The 27,013-nt window shown below is 41.4% G+C and overlaps 1 protein-coding gene, 2 long non-coding RNA genes and 1 pseudogene across 9 annotated transcripts in view; 2 read left to right on the top strand and 2 right to left on the bottom strand.

Moving 5' to 3' along the window:
* LOC129472171 (uncharacterized) overlaps positions 1-24,288 on the bottom strand; it is a 119,976-nt gene extending 95,688 nt beyond the window's left edge. The window contains exon 1 of the long non-coding RNA XR_008653845.2: positions 24,158-24,288. This is a non-coding gene — a long non-coding RNA (uncharacterized lncRNA). The remainder of the gene's footprint in view (positions 1-24,157) is intronic.
* LOC129472189 (uncharacterized) lies at positions 2,353-24,075 on the bottom strand. Of its 2 annotated transcripts, XR_008653848.2 has the most exons (3): positions 24,031-24,075; positions 22,969-23,085; positions 2,353-3,619 (listed from the first exon to the last, which is right to left on the bottom strand). It is a non-coding gene; the product is annotated as an uncharacterized lncRNA (long non-coding RNA). The 2 variants fall into 2 exon arrangements; XR_010118804.1 differs by lacking the exons at positions 2,353-3,619; positions 24,031-24,075 and adding an exon at positions 9,267-21,824 and having other exon boundaries at positions 22,969-24,017.
* Positions 11,687-12,415, top strand: LOC129472129 (uncharacterized; annotated as a pseudogene).
* Positions 24,079-27,013, top strand: part of REV3L (REV3 like, DNA directed polymerase zeta catalytic subunit) — a 186,778-nt gene continuing 183,843 nt past the window's right edge. For 2 of the 6 annotated variants that reach the window (XM_063630988.1, XM_063630962.1), the window contains exons 1-2: positions 24,183-24,331; positions 24,596-25,078. In XM_063630988.1, coding sequence (XP_063487058.1) covers positions 24,940-25,078 — 139 coding nt within the window. In that variant the 5' untranslated portion in view covers positions 24,183-24,331; positions 24,596-24,939. Of the gene's footprint in view, positions 24,367-24,515; positions 25,079-27,013 lie in introns of those variants that run through there. The other 4 variants (XM_063630973.1, XM_063630980.1, XM_063630964.1 and 1 more) reach the window with 4 other exon arrangements.

Raw genomic sequence — 27,013 nt, 5'->3', positions numbered from 1 at the left:
AACTTCGTGACACATGCACAAGCTTCAATAGCCGATTCAATCAAGTGGAAGAAAGGGTATCAGTGATTGAAGATCAAATTAATTTGAAATAAAGCAAGAAGACAAGTTTAGAGAAAAAAGAGTAAAATGAAACGAACAAATATGGGACTACATGAAAAGACCAAATCTACATCTGATTGGTGTACCTGAAAGTGACGGGGAGAATGGAAGCAAGTTGGAAAACACTCTTCAGGATATTATCCAGGAGAACTTCCCCAACCTACCAAGGCAGGCCAACAATCAAATTCAGGAAATACAGAGAACACCACAAAGATACTCCTTGAGAAGAGCAACCCCAAGACATAATCGTCAGATTCACCAAGGCTGAAATGAAGGAAAAAATGTTAACGGCAGCCAGAGAGAAAGGTCGGGTTACCCACAAAGGGAAGCCCATCAGACTAACAGTGGATCTCTCAGCAGAAATCCTACAAGCCAGAAGAGAGTGGAGACCAATATTCACATTCTTAAAGAAAAGAATTTTCAACCCAGAGTTTCATATCCAGCCAAACTAAGCTTCATAAGTGAAGGAGAAATAAAATCCTTCACAGACAAGCAAATGCTGAGAGATTTTGTCACCACCAGGCTTGCCTTACAAGAGCTCCTGAAGGAAGCACTAAACATAGAAAGGAACACCAGTACCAGCCACTGCAAAAACATGCCAAATTGTAAAGACCATCAATGCTATGAAGAAACTGCATCAATTAATGGGCAAAATAACCAGCTAACGTCATAATGACAGGATCGAATTCAAACATAACAATATTAACCTTAAATGTAAATGGGCTAAATACCCCAATTAAAAGACACAGACTGGCAAATTGGATAAAGAGTCAAGACCCATCAGTGTGCTATATTCAGGAGACCCATCTCACATGCAGAGACACACACGGGCTCAAAATAAAGGGATGGAGGAAGATCTACCAAGCAAATGGAAAGCAAAAAAAAGCAAGGGTTGCAATCCTAGTCTCTGACAAATTATTTCAGGTGCACATTAAGCAACAAGCATTTTTTGAATTCTTGAACATCTGTTGCATCAACAATCACAGTATCTGTACTAACATATTACTAAAAACTCAAACAAAACTTGGAGGTTCATGTTATTTGCTTTATTTTTGTATATGTTTAAAATTTTTCATTAAAAAAATTTTTAAAAACCCTTCAAACATAAATTCCATGAATCCCCAAAAGATCAACTTAGGCTGAAATTGGGTGGCAATGTAAAGAACCTAATTCTTTAATAAAAATAATAAATAGAAATATAATAAAAAGAAAAATCTTGAATTTTGAATTGCATCCACAATATAGACAGCAAACCAACAATCAAAATGTTGAAAACATTTGAAATAATGCATCTATATTGGATCTTCCAAAATCTCACATAACTATTGTTCATAATTAAGAATGCCTTTCAAATGCTTACATGTGACTTTTTTTTTTTTTTTTTTTTTTTTTTTGAGACGGAGTCTCACTCTGTTGCCCAGGCTGGGGTGCAGTGGCGTGATCTTGGCTCACTGCAAGCTCCGCCTCCCATGTTCACACCATTCTCCTGCCCCAGCCTCCCCAGTAGTTGGGACTACAGGGGCCTGCCACCACACCCAGCTAATTTTTTTGTCGTTTTTGTATTTTTTTTTTGAGACGGAGTCTCGCTCTGTCGCCCAGGCTGGAGTGCAGTGGTGCAATCTCGGCTCACTGCAAGCTCTGCTGCCCGGGTTCACGCCATTCTCCTGCTTCAGCCTCCCAAGTAGTTGGGACTACAGGCGCCCGCCACCACATCCAGATAATTTTTTTTTTTTTTTTTTGAGATGGAGTCTCGCTCTGTCACCCAGGCTGGAGTGCAGTGGCACGATCTTGGCTCACTGCAACCACCACCTTCCAGGTTCAAGCAATTCTCCCACCTCAGCCTCCCAAGTAGCTGGGATTATAGGTGCTTGCCACCACGCCTGGTTAATTTTTGTATTTTTAGTAGAGATGGAGTTTCGCCATGTTGGCCAGGCTGGTCTCAAACTCCTGACCTCAGGTGATCCACCCACCTCGGCCTCCCAAAGTGCTGGGATTACAGGCATGAGCCACTGTGCCGGGCCTTTTCTGTGTTTTTAGTAGAGACAGGGTTTCACCATGTTAGCCAGGATGGTCTCGATCTCCTGACCTCGTGATCCACCCGCCTTGGCCTCCCAAAGTGCTGGGGTTACAGGCATAAGCCACCATACACGTGACATTTTAAAAAATCAATATACACCACAAGTAAAACTGAATTGAGGCAAATCTTACTAAATTTGGCACAAATGAAAGATCTCTGTTAAGTCTCTGAAGAGATTATTTAATTTTAGCTCTTTATTTTAATCTCAACTCTGATATTTTGATTCAATTCAGTTACCAATTAGTACTTTCAGAACCACACAGCAAAATACATATTCCCATTAATTTTTCAAATGTCTAAACACTACTTTTATATATTTCCATATTAAAGTATCTAAAAATCCATTGTAATTAATACAGAAAGGAAAATTCATCTTTTTAAGTATCTCTTTTTAGTATATTTATCTTTTTAAGATGTAGCTTAATAAAAGTCTACTGGGCTTCCTAAGATATAATTTTATTAAATTCAGAGTTGAAACTTTTACTCTTTATATATCTACAGTTAACTAATAAATTTTCTATAACATACTTCCATATCTTTTATAAACAGAATATTTTTAAAACCCACAATTGCATGATATAAAAGAAAACAATAATTAAGTAGACAAAATAATAAATGAAATATGATATGGCTTCTGCTAGGTACCTATGAGTTTTACAGAATAATCATTATAACAGATGTCCTTAGAGAACAAAGGAGAATGAGAAAATGAAAAAGTGGGGGTGGCATGGAAGATATTTTGTTATCTTCTACTGTGTGGTCTTTCACTGCACTACTCTTTAAGCAGAAAAAGGCCTCCTCAAGGGCAAGTCCTGCTTCAAATGTCCCCTTCCCCTCCTGACTACAGAATAATGTGTTTGTGTAGTATATGATTACACCAGACAAGACTGTGAACACATGTGATTTACTCAATGATCCTATTCTGCTTCCTTTTAAAGATAAAGAATGCATTTAAGTCGATTGTGTATGAGACTGTGGTAATTCCTTAGAAGGCTTCATTCAAACAGAGAATAATATTACCTATTTTAAAACATTAAGAGCATAGCTATTTTCCTGGTCTTCATTTTCCTTCCAGACAACAACATTAATACTTTCATTTATTTTAGAAGAGACAAGTGTAACACGAGTGGTTATTTTAAAATAGTTTCAATTTTTCTTTGTATAAGCAAGATAGCCCCATAAAACATTCACTTTTCAAAAACCTTTATATGCAAATAACTTACAAAAATCTGTGTAAGATAAAAGAAACAACTAAAACTAGACAGCCACCACCACCACAGATCCTAATAGCAGGCCAGATCAAGGTGCAGATCTCATGAAAACAAGCTGCTCACATTCCCAGAACCACAACCCCCTGGGGGTGGAATCTTGTCTTCTTTAACTCGCTGGGTGATAGAGCCCATAGGAATCACTCAAACTATGAAAATCCCAAAGCATGGTCACCTACAGGGAAATGAGACAGATACGACTTGAGCATAATTATTTTCTTGTAATAACAGTTAAAGAAAACAACCTTAAATAGTAAAAGTTGTGTGAGCTTCAACTTCAACAGGTAGATAATTGTGTTTGTTTCTACCAAACAGCATTTGTTAGCTTACCAAGGAGGAAAATATACAATGTATACTTGCCATTTTTTCTTTAAAATAATATTCTCTAGGGCACTCATATATAGTGATTATAGATACACTTAACCAGACATAGTGTTCTTGTTATTTCACATGGTTTATTTCATTTAATCCTCACAATAACCTTATGAGGTAAGAACCAATTTTTTTTTTTTTTTTTTTTCTTTTTGAGACAGAGTCTCACTCTGTCGCCCAGGATCGAGTGCAATGGCTGATCTCGGCTCACTGCAACCTCTGCCTCCCAGGTTCAAGCGATTCTCCTGCCTCAGCCTCCCAGCTACCTGGGATTACAGGCGCATGCCACCATGCCTGGCTAATTTTTGTATTTTTAGTGGAGACAGGGTTTCACCATGTTGGCCAGGCTAGTCTCAAACTCTTGACCTCAAGTGATCCACCTACCTCAGCCTCCCAAAGTGCTGGGATTACAGACATGAGCCACCGCACCTGGCCCCAAGAACCATCATTATTACTATTTTTCAAATAAAGAGCAAAGACACAGGGAAGTTAAATTACTTGGCCAAGATCACACAACCAGAATTCAAAACCAAGTATCTTGTCTCCAGAGCTCTTACTTTTAATTTAGTAAAAGTAAATGTGAAATTGGATTTTTAACCCCGTTATAATACAGAACCATTCCTCCAAGACTGTAAATTCTGAGTTTCTTCCCCGTGAACTTCCACCTCTTTGACTCATTGTGACTGCCAAACTCTCAGTCCCTTCTAATTCATCTTTTGGTTTCACTTGCTTTCCTTTACAGCCTGGACTCTAGTCATTTCAATTATGCCCAAATCTCCTGCTCAGTCCTCACCAGCTAGAGCCAAACCAAAGTGGTCCCTTGTACCAGCAATCTCTGCTATCACTCTTCTTAGCAGGGATTCAATCAAGAAAAGTCATGCTGCTTCTTTTTAAGTGAGTTCACTACTGCTCAGCAATTCTTTCACTGACACTACACAGCATCTATAGCAGCAGTTCCGAAATTTTTCTAGGACTAAATCCCTGAATATACCCATCTATCCCTTTATGGATTATGTTACCATGGATTTATTTAAAATTCATCCAAAGTAGGGTTGCCAAATAAAATACAGGATGCCTAGTTAAATTTTAATTTACAATAATCAAGAAAAATTTTAGTTTAAAGTATGTCCCAGATATAGAAACACGTAAATAGTATTTAAGATAACAAAAAATACCAAATGTACTGAGCCAAATATTGCATGAGACATACTTAAATACTAAAAAAAATTGTTTACCTAAAATTCAATTTTAACTGGGCATCTTGGATTTTAATTTGTTAAATTTAATCCAATCAAATTCCCTTCTTTCCATTCCCAGAAGTATCTTTTCTGTTTTCAAAGGTTAATTCTCTGAACTTTTATTTGTCTTTCTCCTTACTTCTCTTTCTTCCTCATTCTACATATTCCTTCTTTGTACTTTCAAGCATGTTCGGGTCATCTCTACTGTGTTTTGTTTTGAGACAGGGTCTTGCTTTGCTGCCTCCCATGCTGGAGGGCAATGGTGCAGTCATAGCTCACTGAAGCCTCAAATTCCTTGGCTCAAACAATCCTCCCGCCTCAGCCTTCCTAGTAGCTGGGACTACAAGCACATGCCATCACACCTGGCTAATTTTAAATTTTTTTTGGAGAGACAGGGTCTCCCTATGTTGCCCAGACTGGTCTCAAACTCCTGGGCTCAAAGGACCCTCTCACCTTGGCTTCTCAAAGTGCTGGGATTATAAGCAAGAGCCACCACTCCTGGCCTCCTACTGTAGTATTAAGGGTCCCAATTCTTCATCCCTCTATGAATCCATGCCCTTTGCCATGTCACTTTGCAAGTTCTCTAAAGAGAAGAGTTCTGTTTCTCTGCTCCTTGAATACGCGCTTGGCCACATATATTGCTTTGGTCACTAGAATGAGGGTGAAGTGCCAGTGTCAGTTTGGAGTCCATGTGTTTGTGTCTGCACCCCCCCTTTTTTTTTGAGAGAGTCTCACTCTGTCGCCCAGGCTGGAGTGCAGTGGTGCAAACAGGTTCAGGTGATTCTCCTGCCTCAGCCTCCCGAGTAGCTGGAACTACAGGCACGTGCCACCACACCCGGCTAAGTTTTGTATTTTTAGTAGAGACGGGGTTTTACCATGTTGGCCAGGCTGGTCTCGAACTCCTGACCTCAGGTGATCCACCCGCCTCGGCCTCCCAAAGTGCTGGGATTATAGGTGTGAGCCACCGCGCCCGGCCTCTGTTTGCCCTCTTCAACACTTCTTCCATCTTCATGAGAAAGATACGCCTAAGTGAGCTGGACAGTCGCAGAAGGAGGATGATAGGTAAGTGTCCAGCCTAGAGCAAAGCTCCCAGTACGTCTGCTGATGTATGAGCAAGCCCAGCTGGGTGGAGCCAACCCACAGACATGTGAGCTATAATAATTATTATTGTCTTAAGCCACTTTAGAGTGTTTGTTACACAGCAAAACCTAAATGATGCATCTACCCTGAAAAACCTCATCCTGACCATACTATTCTAATTCCCTTTGTTGTATTCCCAAACTGCTGCAAAAAGTATCCTTTAGTTTTTGCTTATATTCTTTTGCCATTTATTCTTATCTGTACCACTTCTCTTTTAATTGACACCAAAATTCTAATGGTCGGTCTTATAGCTTTGGCATGATCCTCATCCATGCTGGCCTCTGTACAGCACCTGACACTATAGGTCATTTCATACCACTGTTAAATTTCTCCCGCTTTTATTGTACTCCACTAGTTTTTATTTCTTTGATTGCTCCATTTACTTCAAGGGCTCATCTTCTCTCTTCCACTCTTCTGGGGAGTTTATTCATTCTCTCAAGAGTGACTATTATATATCTGACTTACACATCTTTATTTCTACTCCTAATCTCTATTTCAAGCTCTAGTTCAGTTGGTCCTCAAACTGCAGTGTGCATCAGAATCGCTTGGACGGCTTCTTAATATTCAGATTGCTGGGGCCTGACTCCCAGTTTCCTATTCAGTAAGTCTGGGATAGGACCTGTTAATTTTCATTTTTAGTAAGTTCCCAGGTGATGCTGATTTTGGTGTTCCATATTTCCAACTCTCTTAACAGTTTTCTCCTGGTTATCCATAGGTGCTTCAAATATCACATACAATGTCAATTAGGGTAGTTTTTGTTTCGTTTTGTGTTGTTTTTAATACTGTAACCACTAGTAACTAATGGTCTAACTAATGTGAAAGAAAGATTTATCAGGAAGCTCACTAAAGACTGCAGAACCATGTTCCAAATAAAAAGAGAACCAGAAACTAGACTACTTGACAGTAGGAGCATTACCCCTAAGTCTGAAGTAAACTGAGTGTTTCTTGTTTTTGAATCCCTCAGTTCAAAGGTCAATTCCAAATGAGAGTCACCTATCTATCCCTTAGTTGTACCAAGGGAGAGACAGAAAGGATTATGGTGGAAGTAGCCACCAAGGACTCCTCTTCTTTTCTTTTACATTGTCTTAGTGTAGGCCCTCTTAATTAAGCAGGTAGATTACTACGACAGCCTCTTAACTAGTTTTCTTGCCCCTAACATAACCTCCAATTCATTCTCCACATCATCTTCAGTTATCTCTTTAAGACACATGCCATTTTCTTCTTTGCCTTATCTGGTGCAGTATTCATGTCTTATCTTGTTTTAAGTAATAAATTGCTTTTCTCCATATACAAGTGGTTGCAATATTTTTGCCTTAGCTGACACAAAAAATGGAAAAGCAGTTTGAGAGGGTAGGAAACACAGCCCACTGTAAACTGAGGATCCAATCACCTAGTAATCAGGCAAGAGTCAGAAGTAGAGTACCAAATTTTGGATAGAGACCCCTCAAGGAGCCTTTAAGATATCAATGTCTCTCACTAGACTGAAAACTCCCTCATGGCAAGGACCTAGTTCTCACTCTATCCCCAGCATCTAGCTCAGCATCTCACAAATAACAAGATTTAATGACATGAAGAAAGTCATCTCCAGACCCTCCCCTACTTTAAATTACTAGTTTACAGTCTCTGCCTGCGTATCGCCTCACCACCAAATCCTTTCTATATACCACTGCTAAATCAAGCCAATTATCATTTCATTTCCTGCTCAAAACCTTCTGACTGTCCTGTCCAATACATGCTTGCCAACTCTAAACTCTTCACCATTCAAAGCCTTCCAGAATTTGGTTCTAACCAATTTTTCTAAGCTTTCTTTTTTTTTTTTTTTTTTTTTTTTTTTTTTTTTTTTTTTTTGAGACGGAGTCTCGCCTTGTCGCCCAGGCTGGAGTGCAGTGGCGCGATCTCGGCTCACTGCAAGCTCCGCCTCCCGGGTTCACGCCATTCTCCTGCCTCAGCCTCTCCAAGTAGCTGGGACTACAGGCGCCTGCCACCACGCCCCTTTCTTCTACTCCTCATTACACTGTCAAACAGTCTGGATAAATAAGGTTTAACATAACATTTTTTCTGTTCTTGTTGGTTCCAGTTTTTGTAATATCTGTCTTCCACGATGTCTCCCCTATCTTACCATCAAAATCTAGTTAAGATGCCACCTGTCAGTGACCTACCACTCTAGGTTATTGGTAACGTATCCTCATACCCTATGCTCCTTAATTACTTAAGGATCTACTTGAAGCTTTTGTTAATTACTGTCCTGTTCATATATATAACTTCTAGTAGTTGAACACATACTGTCTTAAATTATCATTATGTAGTTGTATTATTTGTCCTACCAGATTTTAAGAGACTTAAGAGCTTTCTGCCGCTAATCTTCTATATCCCCAGAAACTTCTGTAGTGCCTTACACGTAGCGTGCAATAAGTAAAATCTGTTAAAAAGATGAATAAATGGATGTTTATAATATAGCACTAGTGTTTGGGACTGGTCCCCTTGAGGTAGCCAGCCTGTGACTGTGCCAGGGATTTCTGAGCTGCTGAAATCAGAGGGTAATAAATCCTAGCAGCCTGGAACTGGATGGTGAGTCTAAATCAAGGATCATCAGGTTGAATGGGGATTCAAATGCCAGGAACAAGCATCAAGTGAAAAGGTCCAAAAGACAGAACCTGAGATGAAATGTAGAGCAAAGGGTATGGAATCAGGCAGAGACACAGTAAAGGCAACAGTAGTCATAACATATTGATGAGGATCTGGAATGGTGGACTTTGGAGGAGGGGCCGTGCAGTGCATTCATCAAGGTGAGTGGCTTGTTAGTAAAATAATCACCTAAAAATTGGAAGTTAGGTTGGCACCCAATTATCATCTCTAGCAAAGAAACACATACATGAAAATAAAAAATTTATAATAACAAATATAGAGAAATTAAATAGAACCTGCTTTGAGAGGTGGATTTCATTTGAGCTTCATTTTCTTGCTTCTGCCCTGTCACCTTAATTTGTTTCACACATTTGCACAAGTTCACATACAAGTTGTAATGTATTTTTTGATTCTTTTATATTATGGAAAAAGAAAAACATATTTTAAAAGAGATAATATCACAGCACCCAACATCAATACAAAAACTCAGAACTTATTTTTACTGTATTTTTTAGATTTTTAATCTTTCAGTGAAGCTGCAATAACAGTGTACATAGTAACCACTGATTTTTCTACATGAACTGTTCACAGACTAGAAAATTCTGAGATTATTTTATAAAAGTTTAAAAATCCTTAAAAATGTTTAAAAAACCCTAATTATGAGAAGTACATATTCTGTTATCGAAAGTCCTAAAAAGTTTAATTCCTACAGCTACCTTGCCCTATAAAACATTTGTTTGCCTGTCAATCTGTGAGGTTGGATCGAGCAACTCTGTCCCACACAGCGTTTTCTTGTACTCACTAGTAGTAAGCATTGTGGCAAAGACTCATGTCCACATGAAAAGGACAGCAAAATTCACTTTAAGTTCTACTGTACAGGTGCAATAGTCCTCTGAATAAATTGTAAAAATTAAAAAAAAATTTTTTTTTTTTGACACGATCTCACTCTGTTTCCCAGGCTGGGAGTGCAGTGGTGTGATCATGACTCACTGCAGCCTTGATCTCCTAGGCTCAAGCAATCCTTCTACCTCAGCCTCCCTAGTGGCTGGGACCACAGGTGCACACCACCACACCTGGCTAGTTTTTTTTATTATTCATGGAGATAGAGTCTCACTATGTTGTCCAGGCTGGTCTCAAACTCCTGGTTTCAAGGGTTTCTCCCACCTCAGCCTCCCAAAGTGCTGAGATTACAGATGTAAGCCACCATACCTGGCCGGAATTTTGTTATTTTGATTTAAATGCTGAATAAAGTAAGTTTTAAAGCCTATATTATTCTTCCTGATATAACTGACAGAAGGATAAGTTCTCGTATTAGGTTCTTTAAAAGTTAATATATTTGGTGGCAACACAGAAGAATAGGAAGATCGCTTACCAAGGAGGTAGGTAACCTGGATCTCACTTACTCTATGGGGTCTTAGGCAAGTGATTTACTTTCTCTGAGTCTCAATTTCTTCATTATAAAATCTAAAGACTTGGATTATTTCAATGGTCTTGACAGGAAGACTGCATTGGAATTGCCTGTGGGCATTCTGACTTGGTAGATATGAGAAGAAAGGGCCTAGGTAAATGTATCTTTACAACATCTCATAAATGATTCTGATGCATATTACTGGTTAAGAACCAATGGTATAAATAATTTCTTGGGTTATTTGAAATTCTAAGAATCTACTTTTTACATCCAATCAACGAAATTTTAAAAACTCCTACCTTTCACTATTACATCATCCTTCTTGATGAATAAGTATATTTTAGGAAATAGAGAAGCTAAATTGTGAATAGTTTACAGTTATTGAGTGCTTAGCAGTCTAAGGTGTTAACTCATTTAATATATGTAATTCAATCTTCACAACAACACTAAGAGGTAGGTACTACTATTATTATCTGTTTATTACAGACAGGAAAAATGAGGCACAGAAAGTAATTTGCCCGTTATGGAGCAGGTAAGTAGGGAAATTGGGCTGCAGAGTTTAAACACCAGAATGCTCTACTATCATTCAATAAATGACCTATACATACCAATAAGCCCCATTACTATTCCTCACCCAAATAGTGCTGTTTTCCCTGCTACCACAGGGGAAAAAAAGGGCATGTTTTTAGAAAATCTTTGAGAGCAGAAGGGGGAAGCTGGGAAACTCAAGAATGAAAAAACTCAAGGGACCTGGGCCTAAGACCTCTGGCCCTGAATTACAACTAGAGACTACTTTGATTTACAAAAGCCTCTTTAAATAGGGTAACTATTTTTAAGAGTTATTTTCCTTCAGTTATCATTTCATCCCATGATGTCTAAGACATGCTCTTTTTGATTGAATAAATATTAATTTAAAAAATATTAGAAATGTACCTTATCAGATGAACTAGACCCAAAACTGTAAAGTAAAACAGGAAAGGATAAAAGCTACATCTAAGGGAATGATAATCAAATGATTCCGCCTATTGTTAACTTTGGGTATGCAAAGGAGAATTATAATACCATACTTTGGCATAAGGTAGAAATTTTTTTTTTTTTTTTTTTTTTTTGAGACGGAGTCTCGCTCTGTCACCCAGGCTGGAGTGCAATGGCGCAATCTTGGCTCACTGCAAGCTCCGCCTCCCAGGTTCACGCCATTCTCCTGCCTCAGCCTCTCCGAGTAGCTGGGACTACAGGCGCCCGCCACCACGCCCGGCTAATTTTTTGTATTTTTAGTAGAGACGGGGTTTCACCGTGGTCTCGATCTCCTGACCTCGTGATCCGCCCGCCTCGGCCTTCCAAAGTGCTGGGATTACAAGCGTGAGCCACCGCGCCCGGCCTAGCATAAGGTAGAAATTAACACATAACACGGTATAACCTTCCCTTCCCAACAGTATTAGATGGGCTGTCTACTTGGGTGATGAATTTACTTAGGATGAGGGCAGGAATTCAGGTGAAGGAGGAAGACTGTAAGCCAAGTGCCAGTCTTTAACATCTTTAATAAATTAAGTCTTGAAAGACTATGAATATGCTAAGTACAGGGGAGCAGATATTCTAGAATGAGGATCCTTCCCCTTTCTCTATGAGCTTTCAGTCTAAAAACATTTTATACAAATGCAGAAGTAAGCAGCCGCTTAAGAAAAATGAGTAGTGTTTTCCTTCATTCATAAAACTAATCTTTATACTGCTTTGCAGACTTGGCAAGAACCTCTGGTTCACATTTTCATCCTAAGGCTAGATTTTCCCTGCTAAAGAGGAATGGAGAATGAAATTACCAGCTAATTGAAGCAAGAAAAATATCAGCTCTTGTTCTCATTAATTTGTGAAAATAAATTACAACTAGATTGCCTCAGTTCTGATTTGAAAACATCTGGTGAGACCACTAGGTATAGTTTCTCACTACTTTTTTTTTTTTTTTTTAAGTATAAAAACACACATATACAAAGGTTTTTAAAAATAATCTTAAAAGAACAGAGTAGCATGCTATTTCCTGACAGGTTGACCTTTACACAAAGAATGTTCACTTTCAACAAACTGAAAATTACTCTTACTGATGGCTTTAGAATATCACTGTCTACCTCAGAAAGCGGAATGTTTTGTACAAGTCATAAATAAGTGGCTAGACGGACACTATTTGGTCATCAAATGATCAATGTAGAGGGCAGGGGGAAATTATTTCTGCAGTACCAACCATATCTGGTACTGTGCAAAGGGAAAAAGGAAACGGGCTGGGAATGGTGGTTCATGCCTATCATCCCAGCACTTTGGGAGGCCCAGCTGGGAGGATCCCTTGAGCCTAGGAGTTTAAGACCAGCCTGGGCAACACTGGGAGACTCCATCTCTACAAAAATAAAAAAATTGGTGGTGGGAGCCCATCGTCCCAGCTACTCAAGAGGCTGAGGCAGGAGAATGGCGTGAACCCAGGAGGCGGAGCTTGCAGTGAGCTGAGATTGCACTACTGCATCCCAGCATGGGTGACAGAGCAAGAATCAGTCTCAAAAAAAAAAAAAAAGAAAAAAAAAAAGTTTGCCAGGAGCAGTAACACATGTCTGTGGCCCCAGTTACTTAGGAGGCTGAGGTGAGAGGACCGCTTAGGCGCAGGAGGTCAAGCCTGCAGTGAAGTGTGATTGCACCACTGCACTCCAGCCTGGGCAACAGAGCAAGACCCTGTCTTAAAAGAAAAAAGGAAATGTAGAATATGATACCTAATGTCAAGAAACTTACAGCTTATTGGTCAATTACATAATACTGGAGTCCAGGACCATGTCTCACTCTTTAAAGAAAAAAAAACATCAACCACATCGTTTAACGTAGGATTTTATAAATATCAATGAGTTAATAAAAAGTTAACATAATACAAAAAGCTTAGAATTGAGCAATAAAATGCATGTTTAATATAGGCAACTGGGCCAGGCACGGCGGCTCATGCCTGTAATCCCAGCACTTTGGGAGGCCGAGGTGGGCAGATCACCTGAGGTCAGGAATTTGAGACCACACTGGCCAAAGATGGCAAAACCCCGTCTCTACTAAAAACACAAAAATTAGCTGGGTGTGGTGGTGGGCACCTATAATCCCAGCTACCTGGGAGGCTGAGGCAGGAGAATCGCTTGAACTCGGGAGGCAGAGGTTGTAGTGAGCCAAGATCGTGCAACTGCACTCTAGCCTGGGTGACAGAGTGAGACTCTGTCTCAAAAATAAATAAATAAATAAATAATAAAAAAAAAAATAAATAAAATAAAATAAATAGGTGACTGAGTGAAGAGATAACAGTTAAGCTGATGTAATTATAATCTTTGAAACCTCTATTAACAATGAAAACACATGGACACAGGGAGGGGAACAACACACACCGGGGCCTGTTGGGGGGTGGGGGACAAGGGGAGGGAGAGCATTAGGACAAATACCTAATGCATGCGGAGCTTAATACCTAGATGATGGGTTGATAGGTGCAGCAAACCACCACGGCACATGTATACCTAAGTAACAAACCTGCACATTCTGCACATGTATCCCGGAACTTCAAGTAAAAAAAGCAAACAAACAACAAAAAAACCTCTATTAAAAAATCTTCCTATTCAAATTTTATAATATTTTGAGTAAGTACTAACACAGGAAGGTCTCTACTCCTACTTACTGAAATCTTTAAGAAAGAAAAGAGTGGGTTAACTGGGCAAAAAGAGACAGGGAAAGGAAGAGCAAACCAGGCAGAATGAGTATCACATGCAATTCTCTCTTCTGTGTAGAAAGAACATGGCATGTACCAAGAACTGGTGATATCAAATACTGAATTAGAAAGTAAGTTCCTTGAAAAATTCAGGATAGGATCCAAAATGGAGCAAAATTTTCAGCCTAAAAATGCTCAGTGTGATATACACGATAATGTAAAATTTGAACCATTCTGTTGTTGGCTAACAGTGGGAAAATGGTTAGGTAAATTATCGTATGTCCACAACACAGCATATTTTGCAGCCATTAAAACAATGTATATGAAGAGTTTTTTTTGTTTTTGTTTTTTTTTTTTTTTTTTGAGACGGAGTCTGGCTCTCTCACCCAGGCTGGAGTGCAGTGGCGCGATCTCGGCTCGCTGCAAGCTCCGCCTCCCGGGTTCACGCCATTCTCCTGCCTCAGCCTCTCCGAGTAGCTGGGACTACAGGCGCCCACCACCACGCCCGGCTAATTTTTTTTTTTGTATTTTTAGTAGAGACGGGGTTTCACCGTGGTCTCGATCTCCTGACCTCGTGATCCACCCGCCTCGGCCTCCCAAAGTGCTGGGATTACAAGCGTGAGCCACCGTGCCCGGCCTCAATGTATATGAAGAGTTTTAATTTATATGGAAAATGCTTGTTATAATGCAAAGTGAAAAAACTAGGACATTATTTTCTCTATGTATTTACAGAAAAATTTTCTAGAAACAGAATGGACTACAATGTTAATCATGAATCCCACTGGGTGAGACTGAATGTTCTATATTTTTCTTTATTGTCTTCCATATTTTCCATGCTATGCATTTAAAACTTTTAAAATTGGAAAAATACATTTTATTGAGAAAATGAAGAAATAGAAGGACTTATCTATATTTACACATCTGAGAATAAGTAGTCTTTTCTGGCCTCTGGAATGAGGATGTAAAATAGAGCAAAATCTAGGAGAATCCAGTGTCAATAACAAAGTTTTCTGTGTGTGTTTGCTTTTTGAGACAGGGTCTTGCTCTGTGACCCAGGCTGGAGTGCAGTGGTGATCACAGCTCACTGCAGCTTCAACTTCCTAGGCTCCAGCAATCCTCCTGCCTCAGCCTCCTGAGTAGGCGGGACTACAGGCATACATCACCACGCCTGGCTAATTTTTTGTAGAGACAAGGTCTCACTATGTTGCCCAAGCTGGTCTCAAACTTCTGGGCTCAAGCAATAATCTCACCTTGGTCTTCCAAAGTACCGGGATTACAGGCATGAGCCACCCTGCCCAGTCTCAGTAAAAAGCTTTTTAGTGGGAGTTTTTCTGGAATGTGATTTACACTGTGAATATTAAAATGCAATAAACTTTGGGGCCAGGGGAAACTACCCTGAGATATGTTGATCCAAATAGATACCTTGCTTCTGAGATTTTGCATCTTAATTATTTAAATTGGGAATTTTATCTATCCTTACTCTATGTGTGTTTGGTCTCCTCCTGCCTATCTATAACATAATCCATTGGAAATGCTCCAATATCGATTCTGGATATGTAATTTAAATGAGGGTCCTGGAAAGCTCAGGCATCAGTTCTAATATTACTCTATTCTGAAAGTTTCTTCTATTTTTTGTTCCTCAAACATCATCTTTAATTTATAGGCTATCGATTCCTTCCTTAAGACTATTACTGCTAATTTATGGAAGTGGAAGAGTTGTTTCAGAAAAGTTTTTCTTCTCTGAGTAACTGAGTAAATTAATTGCTTAAAATGAATAGAGAGATCTCTGTTCAGGAAATTCACCTCTCACCACACGATAAATCTGACTTTGGTTTAAAAAGAAAGAAAGAAAATATGTCTTTTGGCCAAGAATTATTTTATTATTATTCATTTAGGCAATAAATATTTATGTGCCTACCTTGTACCCAGGAAAGTTCTATGGAGAAATTGCAGAAACCTGCATAAAGCCTTTTTGGACTTTGTATAGTTGATGTAATTGCCTTCAAAATTTGCCATATTTACTTAGGCCTTCCAAATGCCTCCGAAAGGGAATGAGTTTCTTTTCCATCATGATTTCATAAAGGCAAGAGACTGCAAGAAGGGCTGGGTAAAAATTTACTTTACACTAGGCCAGGGTTTTTCAACACCTGCACTATTGACATTTTGGACCGGATAATTCTTTGTGTTGTAGGGGCTGCCCTATGCATTGTAAGATGTGATAATCAAAAATGCCTCCAGATATTTTGCCAAATGTCCCCTAGGGAGGCAAAAATCACCCTGGTTGAGGAACACTGGACTAAATGATTCAGACATTTGACCCTACAGTAGTTAAGAAAACTGAGTTATCTGAAAGTGAAGGAAAGAAAAGGGATGACACAAAGAATAATTTAGCTTGAGGCTGGGCGCCATGGCTCACACCTGTAATCCCAGCACTTTGGGAGGCCAAGGCAGGTGGATCACTTGAGCTCAGGAGTTCAAGACCAGCCTGGGCAATATAGTGAAACTCTGTCTCCAAAAAAATACGAAAATTAGCTGAGTGTAGAGGTGCATGCCTGTAGTCGCAGCTACTCAGGAGGCTGAGGTGGGAGGATTGCTTGAGCCTGGGAAGTCAAGACTGCAGTGAGTTGAGACTGGGTCACTGCACCCCAGTCTGGGTGACAGAGAGAGACCCTGTCTCAAAAAGAATAATTTCTCAGGGCATGGTGGCTCATACCTGTTATCTCAGCATTTTGGGAGGCTGAGGCAGGAAGATCGCTTGAGCCCAGAAGTTCGAGACCAGCTTGGGCAATATAGTGAGACCTTATCTCTATTAAAATAATTTCTAAAAAAAAAAAAAAAATTAGCTTGAACTCTACCAAATTTACTAGAAAACAAAGTATCTAAATGATTGAATAAGAAAGAAAATACTGCCACTCTTGTCAAATCACTATGCCCTTCTACCCTCTCCTTAAAGATGAATGAAAAAACAGTGACAAGACAGTCTTTCTTACCATAGAAATGACTACTTATATAGCCGCTCCTCAGAAGATTCTCTAAGTATAGGAGTAAAAGTAATAAATCTAGAGTTTGGAGGCATGAGTTCTCACTAAACAGCTTTATTTCTTTGGGCCTTAGCTTACTGATATGTAACGGACGGGTGTTGGGCAGGCAGTAGAGAGAGTTGTAAACAGATTTTAAAATTTTAATTCAATAAATGTTGGTAACTTATATTCTAGGCATTATACTTGGATCTAGTATATAAAAGATGAAAAGACATGGTCTGCTCCTTCAAGAAGGTAACAGTCTATTAGAATGACAGACTAACAAACAACTACAATAATATAAGCATTATAATAGAAGCACATACAAAGAGAAGTGGAAGGCTAGAAATAACACCTAAATCTGTTTGAGGAAATCAGGGAAACCTTTACAAGGAAGTGGCATTTGAGCTAAAACTTGAAAGATAAATAAGAATTTTGCCAAGAGACAAGAAGGGAGAATGTACTATGCCACTTAGAAAGGCAAATGCACAGAGATTTGATAGTTTTTCAAAAAGAATGGCATGTTTACGAAGCTATAATACCTCACTGGTGCTAGAAGATAAATGGAAAAGGTGAAAAGGTATGAAGCCGAGTATCTATCTAGGCCAAATCATGAAGTTGGTATGACATAAACACTGTTTTTATGGCAATAGATGATAATCTGACGAAGACGATAACTTAAAATTTATGTGGTACACAGATCACCCTTGCAGTACAGTAGAAAATGAAATTAGTGGGGAATAAGCCAAGAGACCAATCAAGTGACTACTGCAATAGTATACCTAAAGCTAGTGAAAGGCTACAAAAGGACAATGATTATGTGGACAAAAATGGGGAATGTTCAGGAGAAAGAATAGGCAGGACTTCAAGTATGAATGTTGGCGGGGGCGGGGGGGATTACAGCTAAAGTGTATTCAGATTGTGCTAAGTATTTTTGGCAATACTTCATTTAATCATTATAATATCCCTAATAGGAATGGAAAGCAGTCCAATTTGCTAAAAGGTAATTTGCCAACGAATCAGTTTGCTATATTTACCAAATATTTGTTTTAGAGAATATTCATCCTGAATATATTTAATAAATGTATTCTTTTTTTTTTTTTTTTTTGAGACACGATCTTGCTCCACCACCCAGGCTGGAGTGCAGTGGTGCAGCAACCTCGACCTCTTGGGCTCAAGTGATCCTCCCACCTCTCAACCAAGCAGCCTCGCGGTCCCACAGGGTTTCAGCATGTTGCCTAGGCTGGTCTCAAACTCCTGGGCTCAAGCAATCCTCCCACCTCTGCCTCCCAAAGTGCTGGGATTACAGGTGTGAACCATCGTGCCTGGCCAATGAATGTATTCTTGGTACACTTTTTTAATGAATTCACTTTTGATGAAATGATTTAGAACCTAAGGTAAGTATACTTTTACCCGTTTTATTGAAGAGAAAACTGAGGTTCATAGAAACTGAAGTTCACAGTTAGCAGAGGCAGAATCAGCTCTATAGAGCTAGAACTTTTTTTTTTTTTTTTTTGAGACAGGGTCTCGCTCTGTTGCCCAGGTTGCAGTACAGTGGCAACTCTATGACTCCACTAACTCAGTCATAGATGTAACATGTTTGTCTTATATTAACTTTATTACTCTTTTGAGCTCTTGCACCTCATAGGTCCACCAGAATCCTATGCTCATGAGGCTCAAGGCTCACTGCAGCCTTGACCTCCCGAAGCTCAAGCTATCCTTCCACCTCAGCCCCCAAGCAGCTGGGACTACAGGCATGCACCATCGCACCCGGCTAATTTTTGTATTTCTTGTAGAGATGGATTTTCGCCATGTTGCCCAGCCTGGTCTCGAACTCCTGGGCTCAGGCAATCCTCCCGCACTGGCCTCCCAAAGTGCTGTGATTACAGAGTTGAGCCACTGTGCCTGGCACTGACAATGTTAATATTCTTAAATGAAGAACTATACCTTAAAAAAAATAGATATAATGAAACTAAATTCCAAATCCAATGTAATAAGAGTAGCATATCTTATTATGACAACTTTCTTAGTTTTTCCTGGGGGCTACCTGATGAAGATAATGAAGGTAAGATGGTTCTCTTTGCTTTTCTGTGGTGCTCTGCTCTTTTCTTTTTTTTTTAAACTATCAGAAATTGCCATCTATCTGGAGTCAACTACCATTTATATGTGACAGATAGAACCCACTAACCACCTTTAAATTGTTATCTCAAATATTTGTTTCATCATCAATGTAGGTGGTATTATTTGTCTGACAATACGAAAAAAGTCATCTTAATTCTGCTTTCCAGGATATGAGAATTTGAAATCTTTTTTAACTCAACTCTGTAGTGCTCATGGTTCATAGCTGTACACAGTGGAGGCCACTCTACAAGTTCAGTGGAGAGCGGCAACTCCTCTTTGGGGACATTTAGAAATACATGGGGAGTTTTTTATTGTTACAGTGGCATGTAGTGCACGGGGGCCAGGGATGTTAAATGTCCTGCACAATGAAAAACTGTTTCGCCAAAAATGCCAGAAGCCCCATTTGAGAAACCTAAGAGCTCAGAGCCATCAACTTCATGAACATGCGACAAGTATGGTCACATAAGGCCCAGTGCTTGGTTTAATGCTCTGCAGTCACTGTCTTGAAAATTGTAATACTTTTATGTTTGACTATTTGTTTTGTAAGTCCAGTGGTATAGCAGAGCATAATATGCAAGCAGAGGTATGTATCCTTTCTTCCTTGCCGTTCTATTTGCATACGGTCTCCATGATGCCTCATGACAAAGGATTCTGGTGGACCTATGAGGTGCAGGAACTCAAGAGAGTAACAAAGTTAATACAAAACAAGCATGTAACATCTATGACTGAGTTAGTGGAGGCATAGACAGTTCCAAGAGGCTATACTTTTCATTCAAATCAGAATTTGCTTCAGATGCAGAAAGAAGGCAACAGCATCTTTAAGAAACACAAGTGATTACATCACATCCTTCCTTACTCATGTGTTACTTACCACTATTAGCCAACCATTTACACAAAAAAATGATGACAAAGAATGAAAGGGAAAGTAGGGCAACTCAGCACTCCCTTTCCTTTCATCCTTCCTTACTCATCAGTAAGCAGAAGATGGAGAATGTTGGTAGAATGTGTGCATATCAAGAAGGAAAATAAAAATAGTTTAGTTTTGTGCAGAGTTTACACTGCTCTGATAGCACAAAATACAGACGCATTTACAAGCTATGAATTGTATAATTTTGGTAATTCCACATAAAATTGAAATGCTCTTATATTTTCATTTTAAAATGGCATTACATAATATAAAGATGAATGGTAAAATTCATCCTAAGAATTAAAAAATTTAATTTTTCTTCTCGTAGAATGACATTAAAAAGCAAATTTAAAAACACTATGACAAGTGGAGAGAGCGACGACAGAACAAAGAAAAAGCTTTATATTTTAATACAGATAATAGCACATTTTCCCCTGTGTTGGAACAAGAGGCCTTAAGTTTTCATTTTGCTCTGGGCTCCACAAATTATGTAGCTGGCTGTGACTGGGCTGATTGAAGCAAAAAGGGATTAGAAGATACTATTTAGTTCACAGATCTCTCAGAGGGCCAGAGAACCAGACTTGGATAAACAAAGCTAGAAACATCATCCAAGAAAAACCAAACCACAAAGAACACCCATCCCACATCACAAAGCTATTCTAGTGGAAACCCATCCCAGCACTGCCTGCAAGACAGCACCTATGACTCTAGAACAGATGCCACAACTCCTCCCTACCTACCCAGAGGAACCAGATACCTCCTTCATGGTATTTGTCAGAAGATACTTATCTCCCTGAGTGTAGCTGAAGCATCACGTTGCTTGCTCTCACATCCATGTCCTGAATGGGTATGTACATCTGATTGCTGGAAACTAGGTCATATACTGAAGCCAGCTTCTGATTGTCAGCATCCTTTCCAACTAACTCCACATTTACTGAAGTCACTCTGGTAGGGGACATATTTGTACCACGTAGTCCCAACTAGTTGGGAGGTTGAGGTGGGAGGAGCCTAGCAGTTCAAGACCAGCCTGGGCAACATCGTGAGACCCTGTTCCTCAAAAAGAAAGCAAATAGAATTGGCCAATGCTACAAATTAGGGCCTTCCCTCTTCTCCAGCCATTGTTAAACATTTACTGATCACACCACTGATCTCACACCAGCAATCTAGCTGCAAAGGAGTCTGAGAACTGTAGTTTGTTTTCCAGCTTTTAAAGTACAGAAAAGTAAGGAAGAAGGGGGTTGGATGAATACTGAATAAGCCATCTTATAGTATCTGCCACAAAAGTATGGTAGCTACTACTGTCTGTTCTAGATTATAAACTGCTAACAGGCATATGTCAACAGATGTTGAACAGTATTGGTAAAGGAGACTTGGTAGGCTTTTACTAAAGGCAGACGTGGTAAGTACACGCCAGTGAACTAGAAGAGATGATTAAATGTTAATTGATATGATTAAAATACATTTTTAGAATGCTAGACTATAAACTTCATAAAGGAAGGGACCATGTCTGTTTTGTTTCTCACCATATCTCAAATCTCCTGGCAAGAAATAGCCACTTAAAAAAAAAAAGCACAGTGAGGTGTGGTGGCTCACACCTGTAATCCCAGCACTTTGGGAGGCCAAAGTGGGCGGATCGTGAGGTCAGGAGTTCGAGACCAGCCTGGCCAACATGGTGAAACCCCATCTCTACTAATAATACAAAAATTATCCAGGCGTGGTGGCACATGCCTGTAGTCCCAGCTCCTCGGGAGGCTGAGGCAGGAGAATTACTTGAACCCGGGAGGTGGAGGCTGCAGCGAGCCAAGATTGCGCCACTGGACTCCAGCCGGGGTGACAGAGTGAGACTCTGTCTCAAAAAAAAAAAAAAAAAAGCATTAAGGATATTAAGTATAGAGTTCAATTTTTGCATTTCTCATACTGTATGTAGATAAGGCAATTCCAAGTGATTTTACTGTTTCTCAATGAATCAGACTTCCGGATATGAACATTTTACTATATTTTCACATACATTATCTCATTTGAGCCTTATAACATCCCTGAGAAGTTAAAACAGGAATTACTATCCATTTCACAGATGAGGAAATAAATTCCAAGAAATAAGTGATCACTTAGCTAAATGATGGTTTAAAATTCACATTCTCTGACTCAAAATTCCAGAACTTTTTCTTACTTCAGGAAGAATATATATATAAAACACATTTGATAGTGGTTAATTAGGGGGCTATTGTCAGGTTTTCAATTTGAGCATCAACTTAAAACCAAATTACATGCAATGAACACAACATTCCTAATTTCATGCTGCAAATGTTTTTCTTCAAGAGTGAACATTCTTGGAGTTCTGGAAGGATTTGACTTGTGGTTACAACTGCCTTTTCTTAAAGTAAATAATGTTGATTCAAGAGGTAAGGGGAAAGAAACCCTCTTCTAGAAATAGCAAATCTGTTAATTTGATGCTTTTACCATTTTCTAGTTAGGAATATTATAATTTAAAAGTTATGGATACACTGATTATAATATAGTACAACGATTCTCAATTTTATTTTGCTTAAGAATCACGGGGTGGCAAGTGGTGTTGTTAACAATACAGATTCCCAGGCCCCATCCCCCAAAACATAATTCAGTAAGAGCCAAAATATCAATATTTAAAGAATTCTAGGTGTCATGGAACGCTGAGAATCACTGATACCGTGTATCTGACATTCGGCGTGTACAAAATACTTATTTTATCAAAAATACATTTTAGCATGGTAGTCATATTCTAAAATCACTTCTATAGCCTTCCAAAATTTCAAATCAAGAGATTTTGCCTCTTAAAAATATTAGCTAATTTCCAGCATATTAGTAGAAATCTTGCCACCTATGTTTATAATCATGCTCTGAGGTTAAAAACTACAAGCTAATTTTACTGTAGTAATCAGTCTCAAATCCCTCGGAGCGTAAGTTCTTATTATAGCATTTATATGTTAGGGAATTTATAGACAGCTTCTTACCAGTGAGCTGTCTCTTTGGGCCTTTTGATTTTCCTATTTGAAAATCCACAACGGTTCAAACGAGTAGCTCTCACACCACTTCAAATACGTGGCAACCTGGTAACCATTAAAATGCACCTGTATAACACATAAATGGAAAAGAACGATCTCTACTTGGATGGGTTAGAAATGTGTCAAGGGTCCTAATTCAGGGGCAAATTTCGAACTTGAACCCACGCTTTCTGCCTCCTACAGCTTACATGTTTTTGTTGAGAAGAAACCCTTCAGGATTAGCTTTTAAGAGAAACCTTCCCGTTTTACATATGTAGAAACTGAGCCCAAAGAAACAAAATTATTTGTCCAAGGTCAGGCCCAATATCAGTGGCCAAGTCAGAAGGAACCCCGTTTCCAATTTAATAGCCAAGCCAGCTGCATGTTACTACTCTTTAAAACAAAAAATTCCTTAACTGCATCGCTTCACCCCCTCTCGATTTTTGAATAAAGTTGTTTATTCAAAACGGCCCTTCCCCACGGTGGTGCTTTTATGCCTTCGGGTAGTAAAACCTTCCATATCGTGTTAGTGAAAAACACGAGGAGGCCACGTCTAACGCGGTGACTTTCACGGGCCTTTTTCTTTGGCCAAAATTTTCTCGGAAAGACTGTTAATCCTACATTCCGCTGGGGGAGGAGCGACGAGGGAGGAGGGAGGTCACCGGCAGCTGACAAGTCCTTACATGTACTTGCGCGTGCCCGGGACGCAGCCTGCGGGGCCGAGGAAACCAACGAAAGATGTATTAGGGCGAGAGGGAAGGAAGGGGGCGGGAGAAAAACATGGTAGTGGGAAATCCCTGTGCACTGGATCTGCCAACCCCTCGCAAAGCTGAGAAGAGCCGTGCGTGAATAAATCTCATTAAATGGCCCGGCGCAGACACTGCAGCAGCAGAGAGGAGGCGGTACGGCAGCTCGCGCGGCACGTTCGGGAAGAGGAAACGCCAGGGCGGCCCTTTTATAGGCCGAAGCCCGCGCCCGCGCGCCCCCACCCTTCACACCGCCCCCGGGCCACGCGCGGAGCCGTGGCGTTACCTGAGAAGGGCCGGCTGCGTCCGCACCCGGCCCCGCCCGTTCCGCCGCCCGCCCTTCTCTCCCGCGAGGCCGCAGCGGCACGAGATCTGCGCCTCGTCTCCCTCCTCCCGCGGGCGGATTTTCTTACCTTGTGAAAAACCCTCTCAGCGGCTGCCCCCGCCTCCTCTGCTGGATGTGAAATGGCGGTCGGCGAGGCAAGTGTGAGCACCGCAGCTCCGGCCAATCCCGCATAGCCGCCAAAACGGCCCCGAACACTGGCGCCCTCCTCCCGCAAGCCCCTCGGAGCCCATCCATGAGATAGGTGCTCCGCCGCCCCTTCCGCTGCCCCTCACCCAGGTGACCGTGCCCGCCAGCCGAGTCATCGATCCCGCGCGGGCCCTGCCGGCCGCTGGCCGCCTCCCTCGCCGCGTGTCCGGGGGAGGGGGAGAAAGTACTTTCTCGGCCCCCGCCCTCCGTGTCCCGCCCGGGCGCCCGCCCGCTCGCTCCTTTTCCCGCCGAGCCCCCTCCCCCGCACTACTCGCAGCCCTCCCTTCGCCACACACACCCCCCTCTCCCCTCCCCCCAGTGGTTGCGTCCGTGACATCATCATCATGGCAACAAGAGCTGCAGCCTGGGACCGAGGAGCCCGTGTGATTCCCGGCGGCGGCGGCAGTGGCGGCAGCACCAGCACCGACGAAAGCTCGAGGGCTTCTCTCCTGCGGCCCCTTGCCGGGTGCTCCTGAGGAGGCGGCGGCAGCAGCGCCTACACCGCCCCGCCCGCCGCTGCTCCTCGAGGTGTCTCCGTGTGAGGGGAGGGGGCCTTGCCGAGAAGGGGAGGGGGCGCCGCCGCCGCTGCGGAGGGAGCCGCCGCCGCTGCTGCTGCCGCTGCCGGGTCGCCAGTGAAGGGAGGCAGTGGTGGCGGCGGCGAACATGTTTTCAGTAAGGATAGTGACTGCAGACTACTACATGGCCAGCCCGCTGCAGGGGCTGGATACCTGCCAATCCCCCCTCACCCAGGCCCCTGTCAAGAAGGTGCCGGTGGTGCGAGTCTTCGGAGCGACCCCGGCAGGTAAGCGGGCGCCGGGCGCGGGGCGGGAGCGGGAGTCGGCGGGGCGCCGGGGCCGCCCTCCCCGCCGCGCACACGCGCGCACGCCGCCGGCGCCGGCCGTCTCCGTGGATCGCTGCCGCGTCTTCCCTCCCCTCCGCCCTCCGCCTTTTCTCTCGTGCGTGACAAGAGGCGCAAAAATGTGGGTCCGCGCGAGCGCTGCGCGGCGTCCCCACCCCCGGGCAGGGAGGTGGCGAGCGCCGCGTGTTTACACTGCGTGTGGCTGCCGGGAACGGCAGCCGCACTCCAGGGCGCGGGCCGAGGGAGCTAAAGCCGCGAGCGCCCAGGACAGCGGGCCAGGTGGCCGCGCCATGTCCATCGGTGGACGGGTTCGTAGGGCCCGCTCTGAGGTCGGTCGCTAGTGGGACATCTCTTGGGTCCCCCAAGTGCCGCTTTCTGGAAACGGAGAAGTGTCAGCCTTGTTGTCAGTCGCTCCCCATGGCCTCTTCTCACCCTCGCTCTCCTCTGCCCGTTCCGGAGATGCAGTGGGCCAGAGAGAGTGGCGCCTGGGGACAGATAATCTTTCTCATTGGGGTGACCGTGTGGCTCTGCTGTGAGTGCAGGTCGTGACTCCTTAGAGTTTAGTGCCTGAGCGTCTGGGGACAGGGCAGCATCCTCAGGTGCAGTGCTTTCAGGAAATGTGCATCCATGGAAGTAGGAAATGCGTGTTTATGTTGCCCAACGTAAAACATCACACTTAATGGGGTGAATTTATTAGGAACCACAGCCAGACTCAGCAGCACAGACATTTTGAAATGCTCCTAGGCTGGGCTGTAGGATTGCATTTTAAGTACAGGTGTATATATTTTTAAACACAACTATGTTGAAGAAGGGGTGGCAAGGGGAGACAGCCGTGACAGAAGGTACGTTCTCAAAAACTCTTGGGGCTTGTGATAACATAAAAAAGATAGAGGCCCAATTTACTAGGTGTTTTAAAATGGTTTTGCTTTTTTGCATGCTTTGAACTGCTTCCATGAAATAATGGAGTTCTAGGAAATAATTCATCTTAGGAAAGGATGCTCTTCCCTCTAGCTATGAATTGCCCTATGGGATTTTAGATAGCATTTCCCACTTGATGCTGCTTGCCCTCATCACCATTCCATCTTACTACTACAGTTTCTGTGGACTACCAAGATAATAGCGCTTTCCCAAACAAGCACTCATTCTAAGCAGTTATCTTTTAATGTGAATTCTCTTTGTTAAAATGTCAATGTGAGATTTGGTAGCATATTCCTTTTTAAACTAGTAAATATGATTTTGATATGAACCTTGAAAGATGGGGAATTTAAGTGCTTTTAACGTGTTGAAAGTGTAACACTTGAAACTTCGGAGGCTGGGAAATCGAGGCGATTAAGTGTTCTATAAGATAGGTTTGCTGCCCTTTTAAATATAGTGGTGCTGTCTTTGTTTCCAATTGTGATTTCAGTGTAATGCACTGTTCTCACTTCAGATGCAGAGGAAGGATAAAATAGTGAAGTTGATATGGCCCTGTTCAGCCAGATTTCCGAATCATAAAGTGACATGCTAATAGGATATACTGTGACATTTCTGTGTATTACAGCTTGTATGGTTTGAGTTATTTTCCACACATAATTTTTTCTCCTCCACACAAAGTCATTAAATATGTTTCCCTGAGAGATAGTCAAGCTTTGTTTTATAGGAAAGTTTCGTTTGTGGAAATAAATGAGTTTCACTGTAAGCTAATGTAATTCTATTACGTGAGAAAATGTTCCTTAAAAAATAAATAATATGATATACTTTTGTTTTTCTGAATATTTTTTAAAAGACACACTATTTCCTATTTCATCCTTCATGGACATCCCACAATAGATTACCAGCGCCTTAAAAAAAAAAACAAAAATGAAAAAACGAAAGACTAAAAAACCCCACTAGGGGTTT

Source organism: Symphalangus syndactylus, chromosome 2 (assembly GCF_028878055.3).
Source record: "Symphalangus syndactylus isolate Jambi chromosome 2, NHGRI_mSymSyn1-v2.1_pri, whole genome shotgun sequence".
Taxonomy (NCBI): Eukaryota; Metazoa; Chordata; class Mammalia; order Primates; family Hylobatidae; genus Symphalangus; species Symphalangus syndactylus.
This window is presented reverse-complemented; position numbering and strand designations above follow the sequence as displayed.